The following is a 24,576-nucleotide window of genomic DNA, read 5'->3' on the forward strand; positions in this document are numbered from 1 at the left end:
TATTATTCATCACATAATATTATTATTATTTCATAATGGCAAGGAACATTTTACCTTTACAAAAAGGTTTAAATTTATAATAATAATAATAATAATAATAATAATAATAATAATAGTGTAGCTGCAGAAGTGTAGTAGTGTAGTTGCAGTGATATTGTTACATTCAATGTTACAATATTTTATTAATGTCACTTATTATTATTTTTTAATAATATATTTTTTAATATAACGACTAATCCCTAGTGTTTGACCCTAATAAACAAGGTTTAAATAATAATAATAGTAATAGTGTAGTAGTGTAGTTGCAATGTTATTTTTACATTCAATATGTTACAATATTATTGTTTTTAAATCTTTAAAGATATATCACTATGATGGAGTGATATATATATAAATATATCACTCCATCAGTTATATGTAAATCCTAACAAACACCGGTGCCGCAGTTTGTTCCTGACAGGCTCAGTATGGTTTGGATTAGGGATGGGGGCGGGGTTAGGGCATCTGCTGCCTACTAGGAACAAACAGAGGCACCTTTGTGCAATGGGCCATGAACAGGCGCAGAAACACGATTGGACCAATGGCGTTGGGTCACTGGACTTCTGTTAACCAATCAGATGTGAGGTTGACAGCAGTCAAGGTTGAGTTACTCACCGGCATTGTCAGCCAGCCAATGAGAGTGAAGCTTGTGTGACGAGCGACTGCTCCACGTCGCGTGTATGCCACTTTCGGTTCATTTTCACCACCGGGTTTTAATTGAATTTGAAGTATTATCTTCGCAGAAGTATGCGTGTTATGTCCTCATTGACCGTGAGTCACAAAAAGAGATGAAAAAGGGGAGGAAGCGACTGCCAGCGAGCGCGTCCAGTGCGGCTGTCAAGAGACATGAAGGTATCGGTTCCGATTCATCAAAATAAAGTCACAGAATGAATGAATGAATGAGAGATCCATTATGATGTCACTTAATGTGTGTAAGATCCATTATGATGTCACAGAATGTGTGTTAGATCCATTATGATGTCACAGAATGTGTGTTAGATCCATTATGATGTCACTTAGTGTGTGTAAGATCCATTATGATGTCACAGAATGTGTGTTAGATCCATTATGATGTCACTTAGTGTGTGTAAGATCCATTATGATGTCACAGAATGTGTATTAGATCCATTATGATGTCACAGAATGTGTGTAAGATCCATTATGATGTCACTTAATGTGTGTAAGATCCATTATGATGTCACAGAATGTGTGTAAGATCCATTATGATGTCACAGAATGTGTGTAAGATCCATTATGATGTCACAGAATGTGTGTTAGGTTAGATCCATTATGATGTCACAGAATGTGTGTTAGGTTAGATCCATTATGATGTCACAGAATGTGTGTTAGATCCATTATGATGTCACAGAATGTGTGTTAGATCCATTATGATGTCACAGAATGTGTGTAAGATCCATTACGATGTCACATAATGTGTGTAAGTTCCAATATGATGTCATAATTGATGATATTTCTGAAAGTGCGATGGATATTTTAGCTGCAAATTAAATAAGAAGCTAAATCCATCTGTATTAAACTGTACAACTGTTTGTTGATGGGTTCAGTTTTGCACGTATACCAAAAAAAGAGTTTTTAGTCTGTTATCAGAGTCAAAAATTAACTACCTACCAGTTGCAATTGCATTGGCTTTTTTAATTTTTTTTTAGTTTTTACCCCATGACAAAACTGTTATCTAGCATATAACATTTTGTTATATGCTATATATTATTTTGATAATATATAGATTTTGTCTCTCATTTTTCATTATGGTTGTTTAATGCATTTTTCCTGGCATTCCAGATAATTTCCTAGTTAAAGTTGTAATGGTAAATATTCCAATTTTCAAGAAATTAAGCAACCAACTTGTGAATAATTTGACTTGCATTTGAGTGTTAATTTTGTAAATTTTATCACTTTATTTGCAGAACAATTGCCCTGGAAGAAACAGAAGCTTGTGGACATCCATCAGGCTCTGAACAGTGACCCGGTGGACATTGAGACGTTGCGGCAGGCGGCTGTGAGTGAAGGCGGTTTGCTGACCGATGACATCAGGAGGAAAGTTTGGCCCAAACTCCTCAGTGTTAATGTGTACAACCTGCCTGCCAAACCCTGTAAGTCTGTGTTTGTGTGGAATCTACCTCAAAATAACCCTTCAGCTTTTTAAACATTTTCCTTTTTCTCCTAAAGCCAAAGATGTCCGAGAGGACCACAAAGACTACAGACAGGTGGTGCTTGATGTGAGGAGATCCATGCGACGCTTTCCAAAAGGTCAGTGACCACCATGTTTGATCATGATGCATCAATCAGATATGGTCAAACATATTGCTCTGCCCCAAACTCGATATGATTGGGCTTCCGTTTTCAGGCATGCGTGTGGATGAGCGAGAGGTTCTTCAGGAGCAGCTCATCGACATCATTCTGGATGTTCTGCGGAGAAACCCTCAGCTGCACTATTATCAGGGTTACCATGACATCATCGTCACCTTCCTGTTAGTGGTGGGAGAGAGGATGACCATTGCGCTCATGGATAAACTGTCCAATCATCATCTCAGGTGAAAGTGGACACTTTTTGTAGCGTTTTACTTTTCTGTTGCCCTCTTATAATTTATGTTTCTGACCCATACAATAAACTAAACCCCACAAAGCAAGCTCTGCTTTCCATATTATGACCCCTTGAAAATATTCAGTACAAGTTAAGCTCAATCGACAGCATTTGTGGCATAATGTTGATTACCACAAAAGCTTAATTTGAGTCGTCTCTCCCTCCAAAAATCGAGGTTACAGTGAGGCACTTACAGTGGAATTGAATGGGGCCAATTTTTGGAGCTTATAATTTTATAAATGAACTTGCATTAATTCTTCCAGTGTTGTAGTCAAGTCACTAGATCTCAAGTCAAGTCTGAGTCCTCACTGCTCAAGTCTGAGTCCAAGTCACCAATATTGTGTCCGGGTCGAGTCGAGTCGCCAATAACTGCATACAAGTCAAAATAAGCAAAAATCACAATTCCGTTGCCATTTTAAGTTTATTGGCGCACACACACACACACGTTGGTTTAGCTATCCTTATGAGGACCCTCCATAGACATAATGATTTTTACAATAACAATACCATCTCTGTAGGTTTTTTCTCTTCTTCATATTACTTGAATGTTTGATATTGCTTTTTGAAACTTTAAGCAGTTTTCTTCATTTGTTTCATTGTTTTTATTTTAGTGCTAACTGTTTCTTTGTCTTGAATAATTATTTGAGAACTTATCTATCTATCTATAGTTGAAGTCAGAAGTTTACATACACTTAGGTTGAAGTCATTAAAACAAATTTTTTTTAACCACTCAACAGATTTAATATTAGCAAACTATAGTTTTGGCTAGTCATTTAGGACATCTACTTTGTGTTTGACACAAGTAATTTTTAAAGGTAGGGCTGGGCGATATGACGATATATATCGTCACGATGATGTAAAGTGTCAACCGATCGTGTGTGTAAATATCCATGTGCGCAGCATGTGCTTATATATCAGTGGGTAAGGCTTCATGTGAGACTGAGAGAATTGAAGAAACATGGATTTTCTGTTATTGAAAATTTTTCTGCGGCCGTCCAAGCATATTTAATGACCTTCATCACGCATTTGGCGTTTTAAAAGCGCTAAATATTCTTCTCATCTGACATGCAAATGTTTCACGTGACTGTGGCGCGCGTTGTCTCTGGAGCTCTGAAGTGCGCGAGAGTCCAGCAGGCTTTCCGATATTTGTGCTCCAGAGACAGGAGAGCTCCTCAATCATTTTTGACCCTGTAAAAACCCCAAATGGAGAAAGAAATCCCCACAGAATGGGACGACCCCCAAACAGGTCAAGGAAATGAAAAGGAGCTTGTTATTAAAGCAGGTGCGACATCTGTGGTTCTCAGAACGATAGTCACTTGTAATACAAGCAATCTGTTTTACCACCTCAAAATAAAGCAAGCAAAATAATATTATGTAAGCCAAAATATTTATTTATTTTGCAAGAAGTGATATTTATTTGATTTATTTTATTGTTTATTTTTCTTGGATATTTGTTTTACTTTACACTGACTGGCGTTCCAAATATAGGCATTATAATATGGTTATTTAATATATAAACCCGTTTTTATTGATTTTCCAGAAAACTTTTACTATATCGTGATGTATATCATCATGGTGATATAAAATGACTCATATCGTGATGTAAGATTTTGGTCATATCGCCCATCTCTACTTACAGGTTTTACTAAGGTTAGTAAGTGCTTTTAGCACACTAAAATCATGTTAACATGTATAATGTTTACGTCTTGTTGCTATACTTTTGTGTAACGTTTAACGTTTATGTACTGGCCCCATTCACTTCTGTGTCAAGTGCCTAAAGGCCCCAATACGCTTCCGGAGAAGTTATTCTTCATTCTTCGTTCAGGGATAAAAATAAGTTTGAAACGGTCGAGCAGCGGTATAGTGTTTGCGAACATTCAGACACCCGCCACACAGCTGTGGGAGGCGATTAGAAGTGCATTTAAATATGAGGACTCTCAGTAAAACCTAAACTAATGTGATATTAAAATGTGCTATCAATGACTTTACGCCTCATTCTATGAGTAGAGTATTAAATAATTTTTTGTTGTGTTGGGAACTGCAGGGATTTCATGGACCCCACCATGGACAGCACAAAACACATCCTTAACTATCTGATGCCCATTCTGGAGCGAATGGATCCAGAGTTACATGACTTCATGATAAGGTACCGTGGAGCATTAAAACTAATGGAATAAAATGAATATTCTGATTCTAAATACTGATTGGATGAGCCACATTCAAAGCTGTTTTTATTTTTTAGTATATCCAGTGTGTTTTTATTCATTGTGCTTTGATTCAGTCTTTGATTTGCTTGGTAGTACAAAAAATAACCTTTGTTGCAACTGTACCAGCCAGTCCTAATAGATGGCTATTATAAATATATTTATTTCAGTTTTCAAATAGTGTTGTAAAGCTTTTGAAAACCTATTCAACCCTGAAGTTTGTTTAAATTTGTCTTGATCTGCTGGTATTAGTGTTCCATCTCTGTCCTCAAGAGGGCAGCAGAGGGCATCTTTAGTGGTGGTGGTGTAGTGGAATAAAGCACAGAACTGGTAATCAGAAGGTTGCTAGTTCAATCTCCACAGCCACCACCATTGTGTCCTTGAGCAAGGCACTTAACTCCAGGTTGCTCCAGGGGGATTGTCCCTGTAATAAGTGCACTGTAAGTCACTTTGGATAAAAGCGTCTGCCAAATACGTAAATGTAAATGTAAACCTTTACACGTCTAGATGGAGTGCGGGCTCTTAACAGGTTTATCTCTGACTATTATACACAATCTTGGACCATAAAAGGAGATGAAGTCTGTGACATTGATCACATTCGTTGATCATCTGCAGTTGCTCCTAAAGGAGTGTCCCTTTCAAAAACTGATTTCCTTACGAAGACACACGCACACTTTATTAAATATTCTCCTGGGACAGTCTTGCGTGTGCGGTCTTTCATCAAAGTCACTGTCAGACAGTAAAAAGTGTTGCATATTCCCTGTTCGCTCTTAATGTCATTCTGCATCTTAGCTGTCAACCGCCTTGTGTTGTTTATTTGTCTTCCTGCAACCTGATGCGTAATTGAATGCATTCTTGCCATGCAACCATCTTGTTTGTGTGAGAACCATTTGGTGTAACGAGCAGACAGGATTGTTGATATGTAGGGGTGTAACGATTCACTCGATTTCACGATGTATCGATTACTAATCCTGCCGATTCATATGCATCGGTCTAGAAATTTGATTTTTGAAATGAGAAACATTAGTGTTTGTCAATAATCGGTTTAAAATCCGTAAAAACTTAGCCGTTGTTCTCTAAAAGATAAAATAGAGCTATTTAACGTCTGTCATTGTTTAGTTGAGTGACTTGGCGTGCACTAAACATTTAAGTTGGTCTCAAATAGTTGATATTACTTTTTTCTTTATTTGAGGCCTTGAGGAAACTGAATGTACAGTCAGATGATGTTACTTTAATGTTGTAATATTTGGATTAGTTTACTGATTCAGGGTTCCCATGGTCATGGAAAACCTGGAAATATCAGCAAATTTAAAAATTGTGTTTTCTAGGCCTGAAATAGGCATGTAAATTCATACAATAGTAAAAAATCATGGATTGTTTTCCTAGTTATGATCAGTTCTAACACATTTTATCAGCACATTGCACTTTTTGTTGTTTTCCAAGTAGCCTGTATGCACATACAGTATACTGTATTTAATGTGTTTACTTTCAAGTTACTTTTGGTGCTATAAACAATCTTAAGTAGTTTGTCTTGGTAGTAGAATTCAATAAATGCATTTGATAAAAATACAGAATGGAATCGTTAATTTAATTGTTACTTGAATCGAATCGAATTCCAATGTGCATGGAAACGAATCGAACCGTTATAAATTTGCAAAACATTTTTTTAAAAACCTATGAATCGTTCGTTTTCAACCAAAAGATTCACACCCCTATTTATAGGCGACTGATTTACAATTCAAGCTGGTGAAAAAAATCAATTAACTGATGCATTGTGATTCTTTCTAAATTAATGTTGGATTGATCCAAACAGTTCATAATGAGAATTTTTATATATAAAAAATTACTTTTAAATTGTAGCTCGACCGGTGCCCGTTCACAGCAGACGGAGTTACCAGCGCGATGCCGAAAATAGAAAACAATCTACAGAATGTACCGTCACTCGTCACTACTGATTAGGGCAAAAACTCTGATTACTATAGTAAATATCCCTTTTATCACATGTCATTTGCCGTCAGGATAGGACACGGTGTGACTGTGGCTGTCTGTAGCTCCTCTATGTTTCTGTTTGATTTCCGAGTACTCCTTTCATAAAAATAAGGCTGGACATAGAAATGCATCAATTCTTCAACTACAAACTCTTCAGACATGTTTAGTAAGTTCTGTTCTCTGTTTTGTGTGAAGCTGTGTTGTGTTCTGTTGTCATGATTGCTGTGGAGGACCTGTTTTTAGATAAACAAGTTTTATTTTGAACGCCCCAATGTCGCGAGGGCGCTGCGTGAACTGTTGCTCTCGTGCCCTATCATGAATGCACAAAGGAGATCAATGGTCAGTGAACATTTTCACTAAATAATACATTCGATTTCAGTTTGTTTCTCACCAAATCTTATCGTATGCTTTCATAACAATCATGAGTCTCATGGAATAATTTATTAGACTTCTGAATTATTATTTTACGATTATCGGCATCAGCGGATAACCGTGTTTGCTTGGCTCATTAACAGAAGTGTTAACTTTCCCTTGTGTTAGTTTTCAAATCTACCAGTAGATTTGTCAATGGATAGTCAACACGTGTTTTCAAGGTTTTGTCTTTTTAAGTTTGTGCAAATTTGAGTAAATATTGCATAAAATATGTGTTTGTTTCAAGGTATTGTGTACATCTGTTTTGCTGTTAAGTGGTATTATTGTAATTGGCATTTATATCGGCCATTCTGCTGTCTACATATCAGTATTTTGCATCTCACGTAAATGTATCTTGTTTTAAATACCTTTATTTTTACTGGAAAACCAGGCCAAAATGATTATTTAAAGAGCACCTATTATGGTTTTTAAACAAGCCTAATTGTGTTTTAAAGGTCTCATACAATAGATTTACCTGCATCTAAGGTCAAAAAACACTTTAATTTGCTCATAATTTAAAGTGCAGCATTACCTTTTTTTCCCGGTGTCAAAAACGACTCGTTCAATGATCCGTTCTAAAGGATTCATTCTAAACTCCTCCTTTCAGAGAGCATACTCTGCTCTGATTGGTCAGATGTCACAGTCTGTTGTGATTGGTCTACCGCTTAGTGTAGTGTTTGAGGGCGGGTCAAAGCTGTTCGCGAGCAGCTAATGAAGACCAGAGGCGGGTTTGTTGTTACCAAATTACATAGGTTAGTACAGGAAGTAAGTCTGGAATTACTAATGACTCGTTTCAGGTGTTCAGAATCGGTTCTTTCTTTTGGGAGTCAATAACTCCATTTGTCGTGCACTTTGATTTCTGAAACTTTGCAGACTTTTTTACATTCACAAACATCTATATAACACACTACATGAAAGGTAATATTTGAAAAACCATAATAGGTGCTCTTTAAGGAAATGTGAACCTAATAAAGCGATTCACTAGAATCACACTTTGTAATGCAAGAGAAGAGTTCGGGAGAGCGGTCAGAGCACGTTTGAATACAATGTGACATTAAAAACAGCAATGTAGCATTTTGTTCCTTGGAAAAAGTAGCTCTTATTCTCTCCAATTTGGAATGCCCAATTCCCAATGCGCTCTAAGTCTTCGTGGTGGCGTAGTGACTCTCACCTCAATCCGGGTGGCGGAGGATGATTATCAGTTGCCTCCGTGTCTGAGACCGTCAATCCGTGCATCTTATCACGTGGCTTGTTGTGCGCTTTACCGCGGAGACGTAGTGCGTGTGGAGACCTCACGGCATCCACCGCGGCATTCACGCACAATTCACCACGCGCCCCGCCGAGAGCGAACCACATTATAGCGACCACGAGGAGGTTACCCCATGTGACTCTACCCTCCCTAGCAACCGGGCCAATTTGGTTGCTTAGGAGACCTGGCTTGAGTCCCTTAGCACACCCTGGGTTCGAACTCGCGAACTCCAGGGGTGGTAGTCAGCGTCAATACTCACTGAGCTACCCAGACCCCCATTAAAAGTAGGTTTTAGAAATTCAGCTGTGTTTAGTAAACAGCTGAACTATTGTCATGCTACTGAAAAATGTAGTTAAGTTGGCAGCATTTGCAAGTATTCACATAAACCTGTAGCTTGTGTCAGCAGTAAAGCATTCTCCATTGCGTGCGGCTTTCTCAGCTCTGGTTTATAAAAGCAGGTTATTTTTAATGGCAAGTCATCTAAAATGTAGAGAATAAGAGGTTCTTCATGAATATTGCATTGGTGCGTCTCGCCGCAGTGCCGGCCCACAGGTCTAATGGTGTTGCTCACTCAGGTGCTGTTGCTTTAACTTTTATGAGTCTTTCCAAACAAGTTAATAAAAGCCAGAATGTTTATAAAGCCCACAGGCCCCAAACAGCCCATCTAAAAAAGAAATGTTGTTTTCGTGTTAGTGTACATATACTTGCATCAGTTGCTCAATACAGAGAAGCTTTTATTCGCAGCACTCACTGTTTCACTCATAAAATATTGTTTACAGAAAGAGCCTCACTGTCCCAGATATCACATCCTGTTCTGAGCCCGTCTTGGCTTCAATCTTGTGTTTGCAATCTTTCTGCATGATTTGTTTAGATTCAGTTCTTTTCTGCTCTACAAGATTTGTATCGGGATTATCTGTGACAAACAACAAGACGTTTTGTCCATTTGCTGCGTCAAGCTGGGTGGCTCCACCCACTGTGAATTCCGATGGGTCCAGAATCCCGCTCCACATAGCTGTTTTTAAGGTTCAATTAGTGATTTTTACTAGTTGCTGAACTTATAAGGATCAAGAAAGAATAATTTGGTAGCGTATAGGGATGCACCGATATAAAATTTTTTGGCTGATACTGATTTTAACCAAAACTATAGAACGATAACAATACCGATATAATGCAACTTACCTTATTTTGTCATGAGATCACTTAAGAATAGGGATGCACCGATGTGTCAGCTACCGATATTTATTGGCCAATTATTGACCAAATTATTACCATCGGCATATCGGTTATAAACATTGAAAACTGTGATATGAAAAAACGATGGTTTATTTATAATTAATTAGCATCACACTTTGTAAAAACTCCAGAAATAATAATAGCCACAGTATGTAGAAGGGTTGGCACTAGAGGTCGACCGATAGTGGATTTTGCCAATACCGATATCTAAGGTGGTTGCAAAGGCAGAGAACAAATTAATCGGCCTATAGTTATTTTTTTTTTTTTTTTTTTTTTATATAAAATATTAGGCTTTCCTTACTATGAAGGGCACAGACATTGATGCTACAAGAGTCCAAAATTAATAAAATCCCCAAAAAAGTTTATTGTGCAACCAAACTCTAGAATAACTAGAAAATTTACGATTTGGTGCATTATGGGGGACTTTTAACTTTAAACAAGTCTGATATACACCGGGGACTCTTATTTTAAAATGACAGAGACTTGGTTAACTTACAATGCTCTATATGTTAGTATTTACCAAATTACGCATTTTAAAGCCTATATATTCAACAGATGATGAGTTTATATGTATTTAGTTGAGGAATAAAAAAATGAGGAAAAAAAGATTTGTGCTGATAACCGATAGTTCCACAAAGCAACTATCGGCACCGATTAATTGGTGAAACTGATATATCAGTTTACCTCTAGTTGGCACTCCTAGGAACGTGTAATATTTAATTATTCGTCTCATTCTCATGTTAATGCAGAAAGAAATGCGATAAACGGTCGTGACGGTTGTGAAAGCGGCACTTACCTATTGGCTACATGATGAGGGAAACCATCCAAAACACTTTGAAACCAGCAGAGATATCGATATGATATTAATAAATGCTGCACGATTGATTGAATTAAGATTGAAATCACAATATGGCCTTGTGCTATTACTAAACCGTAAAAGGCTGCGTAAGTGCAAAAAATGTTTTAGAAGTACAAAATACGTTTTTTTTTAAATATAATATTTAGCCATTTTTTTGTATCTTTTTATCTTGTATGTATCTTTCACTGTGGCTCTCTTAAAAATGTTTGCCTGTCATGTGTTCAACAGATCCAATGTTCAATGGAAATTATTTGTTGTTAGAACAGTGAAAAAGATTTTGTACCTTTTTGTACATTTTAAAGCATAATTCCAAAGTAAAACAGTGATCTGATGACAAAATAAGGTAAGTTTCAAAATATCGGTATCGGCTTATAGGTTTCTGTTAAAATCGGTATCAGCTACAAATGTTCATATCGGTGCATTCCTACTTAGGAACGCTTAGAAAAATTCACTAAAAAGGTACAAAATCTTTTTCACTGTTCTAACAATAAATAATTTCCATTGAACATTGGATCTGTTGAACACATGACAGGCCAACATTTTTAAGAGAGCCATAGTGAAAGATAAAAATAGAAAAGATTTTAAAAAAATGACTAAATATGGTAACATGATGATTGATATGAAGGGTTATTTTGTTTATTTCTAAAAAAAATGTTTGCACTTCTGTTTTTGCAGTTCAAAACGCAGCCTTTTACGGTTAAGTAATCGCACAAAGGCATATTGCAATATCAATCTTAATTCAATCAATCATGCAGCATTAATGGATGTCATACTGATATCTCAGAAGTCAAAGTCTGCTGGTTTCAAAGTGTTTTGGATGGTTTCCCTCATCATGCAGCCTATAGGTAAGTGCTGCTTTCACAACTGTCCAGTCCATTTATGTTTTTTTCTGCATTAACTTGAGATAGAGACAGAATAACAATTACAATTTACATGTTCTTAGGAGTGCCAACAATTTTACATATTGCTGTGTGGCAAGGAGGAGGGCGGGGCCGGGCCGTGATGACGCACGCCCGGCCCCTAATCAGGCTTATCAAGCCCACGAGAGGGATAAAGGCGGTCTGAGGCGGCAGTTCAGGTGAAAGAGAGCGACAGGCAGCTGCCCTGTATGCATTTGTGTTGTATGTCTTTTGCTTTAAGTTAATCATTAAATAATTATTTATATTGTCAAGCCGGTTCTCGCCTCCTTCTTCCCCTTTTACCCCGTTACATTGGTGCCGAAACCCGGGAAGGAGGAGGGATGCGCCATAGTAGAGTCCTCGCCACTACCAACCACCCCAAAGGAAAGCGGAGGAACGACCGCTGAACGAGAGGGGAGGAGGGTCTCCCTACCGACTTCCTGCAGCAGTCGAGCCGCTGCCAGGGGTGGAGAAGACCCCTACCGGCCGCTAAAACACGGCGGGGTCAAAGATAAGACTGCCATCCGCGAGCGGGGAGGGGCTCACTGCCGACCGCCTGGAGCGGGAGAACTGCTGCCAGGGGCGGAGGAGACCCCTACCATCTGCCAAAACATGGCGGGGCGTTCCGTCCACCAGGGGCGGGTGGACTGCCTCTGATCCACCAGGGGAGGAGCGGCTGTCATCCACTAGAGGGTGGAGGAGTGACCGAGGACCAGGCTGCGGCGTATCAGAGAACCGGCGAGCAAGTTTTTTTTTCTCTCTCTCCTCTCACTCTTCCGCTGTCGCTCCGTGTTGGCCTTTCCCTCTCTTTTTTTTTTTTTTTTCTCCCCTTGTCTCCCTCCCAGGTACGAGAAGGTGGGGAAGACCTGCCAGCAGGCAGGGCCGGAAGGCTCCCCAGCCTGAAGCAAAGGAGGGAGGAGTGTGGCAAGAAGGAGGGTGGGGCTGGGCCATGATGATGCACGCCCAGCCCCTAATCAGGCTAATCAAGCCGACGAGAGGGATAAAAGTGGCCGGAGGCGGCAGTTCAGGAGAGAGTGAGCTACAGGCAGCTGCCCTGTATGCATTTGTGTTATACGTCTTTTGCTTTTTTAAGTTAATCATTAAATTATTATTTATATTGTCAAGCCGGTTCTCGCCTCCTCCTTCCCCTTTTACCCCGTTACATGCTGCTATTACTATTTCTGGATTGTGCATTTGTGTTCACAAGTTTTTATAAAGTGTGTTATTAATTAATTCTAAATAAACCATTGGTTTTTCATATCAGCCTTTTGTTTGTAACCGATATGCCGATGGTTTTAATTTGGTCAATAATTGGCCAATAAATATCTGTTGCAGATAGATCTTTGCATCCCTAGTAGTGTATATTTCAGCCAAACTACTTTAGATGATACAGGTATGTGAATCCAGTTTGACTGACATGAAAAAATAGAATTAGATCATGTTAAGTAGCAAATGTACTATACAACCTGTGTTGTGATGCAGATAATGTTCTTCATGTTGACAATTAACTGATTGTCTTCGTGTTTCAGGTCTGAGGTTGGCACTATCTTCGCCCTGAGCTGGCTGATCACATGGTATGGTTACGTCCTGTCAGACTTCAAACATATTCTGCGGCTCTACGATTTCTTCTTGGCCTCTCATCCACTCATGACCATCTACTTTGCTGCTGTGGTAAGCCATTTAACTTGACACGCCATCCTAATAACGCAACGAGATGCGACGCAACAGGCAAACATGCCAATTTAATGAAATTTGAAAAGACTAACAATTAAAAAATAGTGCCAAACTCACTCCATCTATGCTTTCAAGAATACTTGAATACTCAGTCGAGTAGTCGAAATAACCAAAACACTAAAGGCATGCTTTTGCTAAAGCATTTTCCAGACACAATGGACAGAATCATTGTTTATACTTTTCCCATAATTGCATTGTTTGAAAATATTGACAACAACAGTCATTGAGCATTGATTCTGAGCGCAGCAGAATTATATCTCCATTCTACTATAAATTGAGTCAAAGAACCCATAATTCACAAGCTTTAGTTATCCAAAAGGAGGACATTGTTTACTGTGTTTCGCCTCTCACTAATTTAGGCGATGGCTAATTCATCAACACAACAACAACATAAAAAAGTTGTTTCAGAGGCGAAGCATTTTCTTTATTTTTTTCCACTCCTTCCTCGTCTAATACAAGAATCCAGGGCACTTTGTTGTAGCGGGATCAGTTAATTAAACAACTCTAATGAATTCACCAGAGGTTTGTATGGAAGGCTGCATGTGTTTGTGCTAGAATCCTTTAAACGTGCCTCTTTCTTCTGTCTCCATGAACCGCTCCCCTGCTAGAGACAACATGGAAAGCAAAAGCGGCCTGGGGCTGTTTGAAGTCACGAGAAGAAAGAAGGAAATTTAGTTCATCTTGCTTCTTAGGTAGTGGACGCGCTGGGTTTCAGGGCGCTCATGCCGCGCTTGATGTGACCTAGCTCTCTCTAATACTCAAGTGAGACCTGGGAATGCTCTTATTTGTCCTCTCCCAGATAGCAACAAGGTCTGGGCCAAATCTGGCTTACTTTTGGCACTTCTGGTTTGGTTCTGGCAGTGAAATTTTAACTCCTTTGTGTGAATTAGCGTTTGGCTGAAGTCTTGTGCGAGTCCGGTCAACCAAAAGAAACGAAGACAGACATTAATTTGGCTGAACGTTGGCTTGAGTCTGGTCAACCAAAACCGTCTGAGATCTGGGCTGAGTCCGGTTTGCCAAAAGAAACTAAGAGAAGATAGACATTCATTCGGCTGAACGTTGGCTTGAGTCTGGTCAACCAAAATCGGCTGAGATCTGGTCTGAGTCTGGTCAACCAAAAGAAACAAAGCAAAGACAGACATTCATTTGGCTGAACGTTGGCTTGAGTCTGGTCAACCGAAATCGGCTGAGATCTGGGCTGAGTCCGGTTTGCCAAAAGAAACAAAGTGAAGATAGACATTCATTCGGCTGAACGTTGGCTTGAGTCTGGTCAACCGAAATCGGTTGAGATCTGAACTGAGTCCGGTCAACCAAAGAAACAAAGCAAAGACAGACATTCATTTAGCTGAATGTTGGCTTGAGTCTGGTCAACCGAAATCGGCTGAGATCTGGGCTGAGTCCGGTTTGCCAAATGAAGAAAAAGACATGCTGTCAGCTGAATTGTGGCATGAGTGCGGATAAACACAAGACTTATTTCTGGCTGGCTTGAGTCTGTTTACTAGAGACAAGAATCAGCTGATCATGTTCAACCTTTCAATGCTCTCAATTGATCTCCAGCTACATGATGAAATTTATAACAAAGATGCCTTTCTAGAAATATTGGTTCAACAATATACAGTATGTAGATATATACAGACAGTTCAAAAGACCCAGATTCTGAATGTACAGAATTTTTTTATCCCACAGTTTAAAGTTAAAATCGTGAAATGGACAGCTAATCATATATCAGTATTCACTACAGAATTGTCATTCTTCTGTTGGGATAGGCCAAGGACACAGATTCTGGAACACTTATGTAATAATGGACCCTTTTCACACACTGTAATGAGACGTTTCTGCCCTAATTTAGCAGCATAAATCCAATCTTTTTTTATTTTATTTATTTCCTCTTTTGGAAAGTTGTGGAAACATAATAGTGGATTGGGACACAAAAAGATACTATTGTAATATTTAACAATATTATATTATTATAATATATACTGCCATAGAAGTTGTTTGAAGTAGCCAATTGGATTGGAACTGTTGATTTTCTGTCAGCTCTCGCTGGTTTTGTCTGACAGTCAATGAACGTGACTGTGACTAACACACCTGACAAACCTGTTTTTCTCTTTGTGTTTTTTAGATAGTATTATACAGACAGAAGGAGGTAAAAAGTGTTGAGTGCGAGATGGCCAGTGTTCATCACCTGTTGTCTCAGATGCCTCAGGATCTGCCATATGAAGAGCTGATTAGTCGAGCTCAGAGTCTCTTCATCAGCTGCCCGCCGTCTTTACTGGCCCAGTCTGCAGCGCTACAGTCACGCAACATGTAAGACACACACAGACATGGACATCTATGGTCCTGAGGGGTGTAATTGTTCCCCTAGCATCCAGCAGGTGGCATAATTGAGTATGATATCATATCAGCGAGACTTTGAGCTCCTGTTGTGATGTGAAGGACACTCAGCCTTAGCTATCTGCCTCTCTCCTCTGTGTGTCTAAACGAGCACTGTCAGATTGCAGATCGCATTTACAGATGCAGCTGAAGTTACTTTAATAATTTATCTCTTACGGCAGGGAAATGATCAGTCTGGCATTCATAGCCCTTTTCCACAAAAATTGCGATGGTTCTTGTGCCGAGCCTGTGCTCAGCTGGTTTGAATATTATTATGACATTGACTGTTTAAAAAGGCATTGCCTGAATCACAATTGAGTCGATGTATTTTAATATTATATTATTATAAATATCATAATGTTGACATTGACCTGAATCGCCTGGGTGTTTTTATTATTGCAAACTTAGAGATGCAGGTACCTCTCCCACAACTGAAAGAAAAAAAAACAATTACACCAGAGATAAAGGTTTTAAAAACTCTGTACTCCCTGACCACATCAAAATGAAACCGTGTAGCGCAGATGTTATCTGCCAGCAGAATCATCTATCAAACTATATATGCATATAATTCTCCAGACCGCACATCGTCCGACAATTCATAGTGTGTTTTTTCCTGTGGATCTGCACACGCTGCAGAGATAAAAGGGGGCATTCATGGGGGATCATGGCAACCGTGGGGCTACCCGGTGCTGTTGACGGGATGCACACTCATCTATCTATCGATCGTATGGTTATATGTGTGTGTGTGTGTGTATATATTTATCGTTGCCTGTCTTATAGAGTTGGGAATGGAGAACTGGTTCTTGTTCCATTCTTTACAAAATACCGGAATAGGATGATCATCGTTACTTTAGGTTCCGTTAACGGTTCCCCTGTGTTAATTTCCCTCCGATGCGGCTGGAACACAGTACTGAAATACTCTGACAGTGATTCCAGCAGTGCAGTTCTGCAGCAGCGCTGCCCTCTACTGGGTCAAAAGCATAAAACACACAAATAAATGACTCTTAAGAGCCGGCTCTGTAGAATCTACAGCGCAAAACATACAGCGCTGCCGGTATGGTCTGATTCCCGAAAGAACGATTTTGATGAGCCGGTTTGTTTTCATTGAAAATGTGAGACATACAGCGCTTCTGGTCTAGTCCAGTATAGTATTAATCTTACATTGATGTGCAAGTTATGAATGTCCAACTTGAAATTAAATAAGAACTGTTGAAGTCTTACAAGCTCGAAGTAAAACATTAGACAACAGAACACAGTCTAAACTGTCTCTGGAACTGTTACTGTTATGTCATGTGACTTTAGACCTGTGAGACTTTAATCAAGCAGTGCAGTTACTGACTGGTTGTTCATATGACAATGTTTAATTAAAGATACACAAGTTTTGCAGTACAGTAAAAATGAATGAATGCCATCACATTTCTTGTTTGTTTAGATACAGTCCAGATATAACCTAGTTAGTATCAATTATTGGATTGGATATATGTTTCTAAAAATTCAGCAAACACACCTTTTACAAGAATTGTATTAAGTTTATATCTGATTTGTTATATTTGCTCTGTAGAAATCTTGAAGGATTTCATCATTTGGCAACAGACTGTAGAGGACAGTAAATCCAATAAGAACTGCATTTCTCATTTTCAAATAATTCTTCCTCAAAAGTATTAAAGAACTACTGGAATCGTTAAGAGGAATCGGAATTGGAACCAGAATCGTTAAATTCCTAACGATTCCTATCCCTACTGTCTTAGCTGACAAATAGCGGTTCCCTGTCTACCTATTACTGTGGGCGATTAAAAGAGCGTGGTTATAAAACGTGACGTCATCCATAGCAACGAGGTCAACTCCGCCTTACTCTTATCTTAAGATTTCCTTACTAAAACTTGCTCTTAGCAGTTTTGTGAATAGGTTTTAAGCAAAAACTCCTAGCTAGGAACTCTTTGGAGAACTCGTAGTGGTAAGATAAAAATCTTTGTGAATACGGGCCCTGACCTTTTCAGAGATAACCATCACTTCTGCTTTTATGTTACATTAAATAACAAAATAAGGCCTCAAAACATTCACGTCAAAAATGAGCGCCCCCTAGAGGTAATGAGGGAGAAATATTTATATGAAAATAAAGGTCCTTCCCATAGCACCTAAATGAACAAGTCACATATCAAATAAAAGCTCTCATTCTCAGGAATGTGACTGTATTGTTAATTATGTTGTCCTAATACCACAGTTCAAAAGATTTTCAAAAGAATCACAAAGTGAAATATGATTTCTGTAAGTCATCAAATACAAACGTTTCTTTTATGCTCCGATAACTGCTGATGTAAGCCCCAAATAGCCAAAAACGTTATATCTGCTTTTACGTAAGGCAGTTTTCTAAAAAATTTGCCATTTTTTACTTGTGTGTGAGCTTGCTTGTGTGAATAATCCAATGTTATATCTTAGATGTCCAGAACAAAATATGCCATCCAGCAGGAAAAGCATAATAAACAAATCATCCGAAAAATATGTTTTCGACTAGTGATGATAAAATGTTATATAACGTCGCAAAGGGGAGGATCTAAATTGAGCTTCTAGTCCACTCAGAGGCCGAGATATTCAATAAAACAACGAGGGTGGTGCTTGAACTGAAAATTAGACTGAATGTCTATGGACGAGCACATCCGTGAGGGCTAAAATGCGTTAGAGCGCCACCTACATTTCAGATCTGTATATTGTGATAGAATGTGATAGAGAAAAAAAATATTTTATAGTGCTTTCTGCCACCTAGTGGAATAAAATGAGACTTTTCAAAGTGAGATAGAGTGAACAGAACCAGAATTACATGTTTAAAAATTTAGAACAACAACAACAAAAAAGATTTTTTTTTTTATAAAAAAAAAAATAATAAATTAGCAAAAGATTATAAACGCATACAGTTTTATTTATGAATAATTGGAGTCTTCTTTTAATTAGACCAATTTTTTGCAATTAGTCCACAGTATGTGTGAATGGTGAGCTTTTAAATTTGAGTGTGGAAATTTGTGGGCGACAGCCCAAAAATGCAAACAGACCCTGGCTACTCCCCTTACTTTGTACGCATGTCAAACTCAATAACAAAAATAAATATAGCTGCAATCAGCAATTTTGATGTAACATGGTCAAGCCAATTATCGGCAGCATGAGCAGCGAAGGAAGCATCGTGACACATTTTAAGTTAGAATTCTGATGAATGCTGTAGGAATTAAAGATAAAAAACAAACATCTATGGCCATGTTTCTCAAGATACACTACTGTTCTATTTGCATGAACTAGTTGCACATTAAAATCTCTATCATCGGCAGAACAAAAGTGCTTGCTCTTTTGGCTATTAGTACATCGATAAAGAGCATTTACTCAAGGTTGTGCAGAGGGTGTTAAGTGCAACATTGCACACTATACATTGTTTTGTGTATTCTCAAGCACTTTGTAGGATTTTTTGGAAAAAATTGGAAAAGTCATAGAGTTATATGCAATACATGTATAGACATCTATGCAATATTTAGTTTAATCCAATTTAAACTAAAAAAAAGTTTTGATTATTTAGATTAGATTAGGTTCAACTTTATTGTCATTGTGCAGAGTACAGGTACACAGCCAATGAAATGCAGTTAGCATCTAACCAGAAGTGCAAATAGCAATATGTATATATAAAAAAATATCTATAAATATATATTACATCAAGAGGTAGAAATTATGTGCAAAGAAATGTGCAAAAAAAAAAGCAAGAATATCAGGAGGCAAAATTGTAAATGTACAGTGTGGAGACAGGTTATTGTACAGTGCAGGTTTTTTTTTGTGACTAACTTAATTGAAAACAATTTGTCTAATTGATTTAAATATTTCAAGCAAGCACTTTCAGCCATTGTCTACTACAGGGCATCCAGAATTCACAGTGACCCCCCAGGGCAAGGTCCTAAAATATTTTCATTTTACTAAGCAAATGCAACAGCCTTAATTACTCTTTGGTATTTTTTTTTTTTTTATAAATTTGGTACTTTCAAATTTGTTTGTGAAACAGTTCTAAACAAAATAATCTATTTGCTAATATTTTCAGGCATGGTCTGCAAATATTCATCAGATTTCAATTTCTTGTTGATTAGACAAATGTTATAGGAGTAATAGCAACAACAAAACGTTTACATAAAATCAAATCATGGCCAACCATGGTATCATTGTTCTCTGCATGACCCACACAATCTAACAAGACCAGTCTTCCATAAATGTAAACATACAGCTTCAAGTCCATTTTGGTGTGCTCAATGTCAAATTTGTTGATGATTGGCCAATGGCTGCCATGTTTCTCAATATATGCAACTGTCCTCATGATCAATGATGGCAACTCCCATAAAGACACTGAATGCAAAGTTACTGCATGCAAATTTTGAAATTAATCGGACCAATGTTTCTATATTTAGAGCCACTTTCATATGGTTCCCTGTTCTAGCGCCACCAAATGGCCAAACCCTGCAACTTTTTCTGTGTGTTCTCAGGTTGAGCCCTTATATAAGTGTGTCAAGTTTGGTGAAAATATCTCATTTCACTTAAGAGTTAGACCACTTTTAAAATTCATCGGCTTGTTTTTGGCATTTACGAGCAAAATTTTGCCATGTTCTCTCTTATTTTAAGAAATTGACTAATGACACATCTTATTTTGGTGGTTTCGTTCCGATTGGACGAACGGCTTTGAAGCAATTCGCTAAAGTAGTTTCGGAACTATTTTCAAAATGGCAACAGGCCATAAGGTGAACCATAGTAAATATGGTATCGTTGCGCTCGGCAAGACCTCCCGAATTTAACAAGACCAGTTCTGTGAAAATAGACCAATGCCACTAAAAGTTATAAGCTCACAAAGTAAAAAAAAAAAAAAGCATTTTTCCACCACTAGGTGGCACCGGACCCAAACTTCTCAGGCACCTTCAGGGCATGGTCCTGATGACACATACACAGTTTCGTAACGATAAGCCAATGCGTTCATAAAATACAGCATTTTGCGACAAAATTCAAAATGGGCGACGCCCAAAAGGGCCGACATGGGAAAATTGGATATCGTTACTGAATCTAAAGAGACCAGTTTTATAATTTTTGTAGTTATAAGCCAAAATCTCCTGACCAGAAGGGGGCAGTGTGGCGAAACACTGCAGGTCACCTCAAGGCATGATGGCGATGACACATACCAAGTTTTGTCACAATCCGTCAAAGTGTTGCGGAGATACAGCATAACATCCATTTTGGCGTGCTCGCCATCAGCTTCGTGAAGCCATTTATCGAGAACGATTTCAAACATCGAAAAAAAGTGATACCTTTTGTGTAGCTCTATCTCACGATTGCTTTAAAACAATTTTGGTGGAAATTGGACAAAAATTGTAGGAGGAGTAGCGAAAAAACGTGTTTCCTTAAAATTCAAAATGGCGGAAAATCTAGTCGGGCGGAAATCGAAACCAAGGTATGCATTCGACTCGGCGTGAGCTCAGGAATCGGGGGAAAATTTTGAATTTTGTCTCTAGGAATTACAGTTATTAGCGTAAACATGATTGAAACTTTGACCTGTAGGTGGCACTAAAGGGTTTGAGTTACAGACTCCAAATTTGCTGTGGTATCAGTTCAGACTGTCCTCTAGCTGTGTGCAAAATTTCATAACTTTCCTGCGAACGGTTCTATGGGCTGCCATAGACTCCCATGATAGAAAAAAAAAACACTAACGAATACAATAAGCATCTTCGCCCTTTCAGGGCTTGACCCCTAATAATATATAATAAATAAGCCCTTTTATAATTTAAATGATTGAAATACATGAGGCTACATCATATACTGTACATATATTGTGGCAAGAGACAAGCAATTAGACAATACAAAAAGTGGCTTTATAAGTCAAAATATTGTTTGTTTATATTTCCAAATCATTGAACATAACCCTATTATTGCCTACATCCGTCTGCGCTATTTTGAATTGTTGGGAGGCTATATGTACTCATGCGTCAGACTCTTTGGTTGCGTCGTGTCTCACTAGTTTTCAGTCTCTAGTCAGATGCAGCCTGATATATCGGTTTAACCGATTAATTGGTGCCGATAGTTGCTTCTTGGAACAATCAGTTATCGGCAAAAATCTTTTTTTATTATTTCTCTATAAGGATTTTATTGTTCCTCTATTTCTGGCGCTGGATGATTATACCACTGGCCTCTAGAGGTGAAATATAAACACTCACGTGGGGATTCGATGTATCCAAATCTTTCATCATTGAGAGTATTCATCCATATTTTTATCCTCACTTTGTCCCCAGTGTGTAGGGCAGTCACGATTATGAAATTTGGCTGACGATTTATTGTCAAACAAATAATTGTGATTATGATTAATTGTCTGTTTTAAGGCTTTCACGATTAATTATCGTATAAATTGTCATATTTCTTAGGTGCATTTTTACATAACTTCAAATATATAAATCAAATAATAAAATAGGGATATAATGATTTCCTTTAAAGGCTTTAAAACTTATGACATGAAAAATATTGTTTTAAATATCAAAATATTTTGAAATACTTAATGTCTCTCTTTTTGGTCGGCTTTTTTACATTTTACATTTACACTGTTGTTTTTGGAACTCGTATAAAAAAATATATTTTTGTATTACAATTATATTATAATATAAATATATTATATTATGCAATAGTAAAATATTTCTGTCGTTTGAATCCAGGGTGTGCTGAGTGACTCCAGCCAGGTCTCCTAAGCAACCAAATTGGCCCGGTTGCTAGGGAGGGTAGAGTCACATGGGGTAACCTCCTTGTGGTCGCTATAATGTGGTTCTCGCTCACGGTGGAGTGTGTGGTGAGTTGTGTGTGGATGCCGCGGAGAATAGCACGAAGCCTCCACACGTGCTACGTCTCCGTGGTAACGTGCTCAACAAGCCACGTGATAAGATGCGCGGATTGACGGTCTCAGACGCGGAGGCAACTGAGATTCGTCCTCTGCCACCCGGATTGAGGCGTGTCACTACGCCACCACGAGGACTTAGAGCGCATTGGGAATTTAGCATTCTGAACTGGGGAGGAAAAAAATAAAAATAATAATGCGCGTGAGAGATTAAAACGCGCACGCAAGTTCTTCCTGTTTCCTCACGCGGCTGTAATCGATCACGAGCATCAATAGACCGTTTTCACACTCCTGGTTTTGGAACGTGGAAGTTCACGATTGCAGGGTAAACTTTGACAGCGGTGAATGGGAGACCACAGCAAATATTATTTTCACTTAACCATTTGCTCCAAGACCAAATGAAAACGTTCACTATTACATTTGAATGACTTTCCAGAAAAAAAAATCAAATAGAGAGCGTTGGATTAACAGTCAGATGGGAGAAGATGCCAAATTTACTGTCACTCTCTCAGCAGCTGTCATCGAAACCCCCTCACAGCTGTGGTAATTCATTTTTAAAACTAATTACAGGGTAATATAACACAAAGCATGATGTTATAAACTTACACTCAATATTTAAAAAATGTATCATATCAAAAAGTTTGCTATTTACGCTGCTAAATAAGGTGGAAGCTTATCATCACAGTCTGTGAAAAAGGTGTATAATGCGCTTTGATTAATGGCATTAAAATGCCATTATAGTAATACATTGATACATGATTAATCATTTACTCCGACATCACCCCGGGAAAGAGCCGCAGGTGAGCCGAAACTGCACACACTCCCTTCCATTTTTAAGCAGGATTTAAGTGCTAATTCAGACAGACATGAAACAATAACTAAAGCACATGGGATGTTCATGTGGGATTTCCATGTATGATTAAAATACCCGAGCAGCATTATCACAACATCCCTTCTCGTATGCATTTTAATAACAAGATTATTCCTTCTATAGTGATGTATGGCTTCTGAATATTGAATATATGTTGAGATGAGTTTTAAATGCACTTTGTTGATGCATGTAGCTTATTAGTGAAGGTATTGTTAAAATATTGATTTAGTAATTAGAGAAAAAGTTTTTTTTAGTTAAGGACACTAATGAAAATTAACTATGGTTTATTCAGTAATACTGTAGTGGCAATATTGTAACCTTGATTTTACTATAGTATTGTAACCATGACAGTAACCATGTTAATTTTGTGGTTACTATGATTTTACTACAACCATGGTTAAACTATGGTTACTGTAGTAAAACCATGGTGATTTGTAGTGAGGGCAAATCTCTTGAAGGGTCCGTTACCAAGTAGAATATGTTTACTTTGGATTTGGCAGTAATATTTTTTTTTCTGAACATAACAAATACCAAACCGTACCGAAACCGTGACCCTAAAACCGCGATACAAACCGAACCATGAAAAATGTATACTATTACACCCCTAGTACCTACTGTATGCCAATATCACAGACTGGTGAAAAAGAATAGAAAAGACAAAGTAATACCGTCTCGCTGTCTTATGCAAATCAGTCCTGCAATTATTATGCCCCGCCCCTCTGGATTATTAAGGCCCTTCCCTGTTTTGCATAACCTCTCCCCCTGTAGCATCTGCGGCCCTACTGACAAAGGAACATACGTGTGTGTGTCAGTGAAATGAGCAGACCCTCTTGAGGCCGTGACCTGTGACCTTGCTCTCTTTTGTGCTGTTTGACCCTGTGGAGTTCAGTAATGAGGAGTGGCACGTCCTCCCTAATGGCTTTGACCCTCAAATGTTATTCATTATTACCCCTCTGAACACGCCCTCAGGCTAACATGCCGCCCTCTGCTCGTCTGCTGCTTTATAAACGCAATAAAGTTATATTATCACCAAGAATAATGTGCTGATAATGTTGCTTGTTTGATTAGATTGTGTGTACAGGCCACGTGTTAGAGGTTTTATTCAGAAAAATAATGTATTTGAGAGTTGATTTGAGTAGATGTAAGTGCACAGATTAAAGTCAACATGAAATCAAAATTGACTGTTTACATGTGCACTTATGTATCTCATTGTGCACGATTAGTCTGTGCACG

General features: G+C 38.3%; 1 protein-coding gene across 1 annotated transcript in view; it reads left to right on the plus strand.

Annotated features, from left to right (window-relative positions):
• The first annotated feature begins 679 nt into the window (after positions 1-679).
• zgc:63863 (uncharacterized protein LOC393372 homolog) overlaps positions 680-24,576 on the plus strand; it is a 45,746-nt gene continuing 21,849 nt past the window's right edge. Inside the window, exons 1-7 of the mRNA XM_051670982.1 lie at positions 680-891; positions 1,965-2,150; positions 2,227-2,307; positions 2,405-2,591; positions 4,686-4,787; positions 13,015-13,156; positions 15,342-15,526. Coding sequence (XP_051526942.1) covers positions 720-891; positions 1,965-2,150; positions 2,227-2,307; positions 2,405-2,591; positions 4,686-4,787; positions 13,015-13,156; positions 15,342-15,526 — 1,055 coding nt within the window. The 5' untranslated portion in view covers positions 680-719. The remainder of the gene's footprint in view (positions 892-1,964; positions 2,151-2,226; positions 2,308-2,404; positions 2,592-4,685; positions 4,788-13,014; positions 13,157-15,341; positions 15,527-24,576) is intronic.

Source organism: Myxocyprinus asiaticus, chromosome 34, assembly GCF_019703515.2.
Source record: "Myxocyprinus asiaticus isolate MX2 ecotype Aquarium Trade chromosome 34, UBuf_Myxa_2, whole genome shotgun sequence".
NCBI lineage: Eukaryota > Metazoa > Chordata > Actinopteri > Cypriniformes > Catostomidae > Myxocyprinus > Myxocyprinus asiaticus.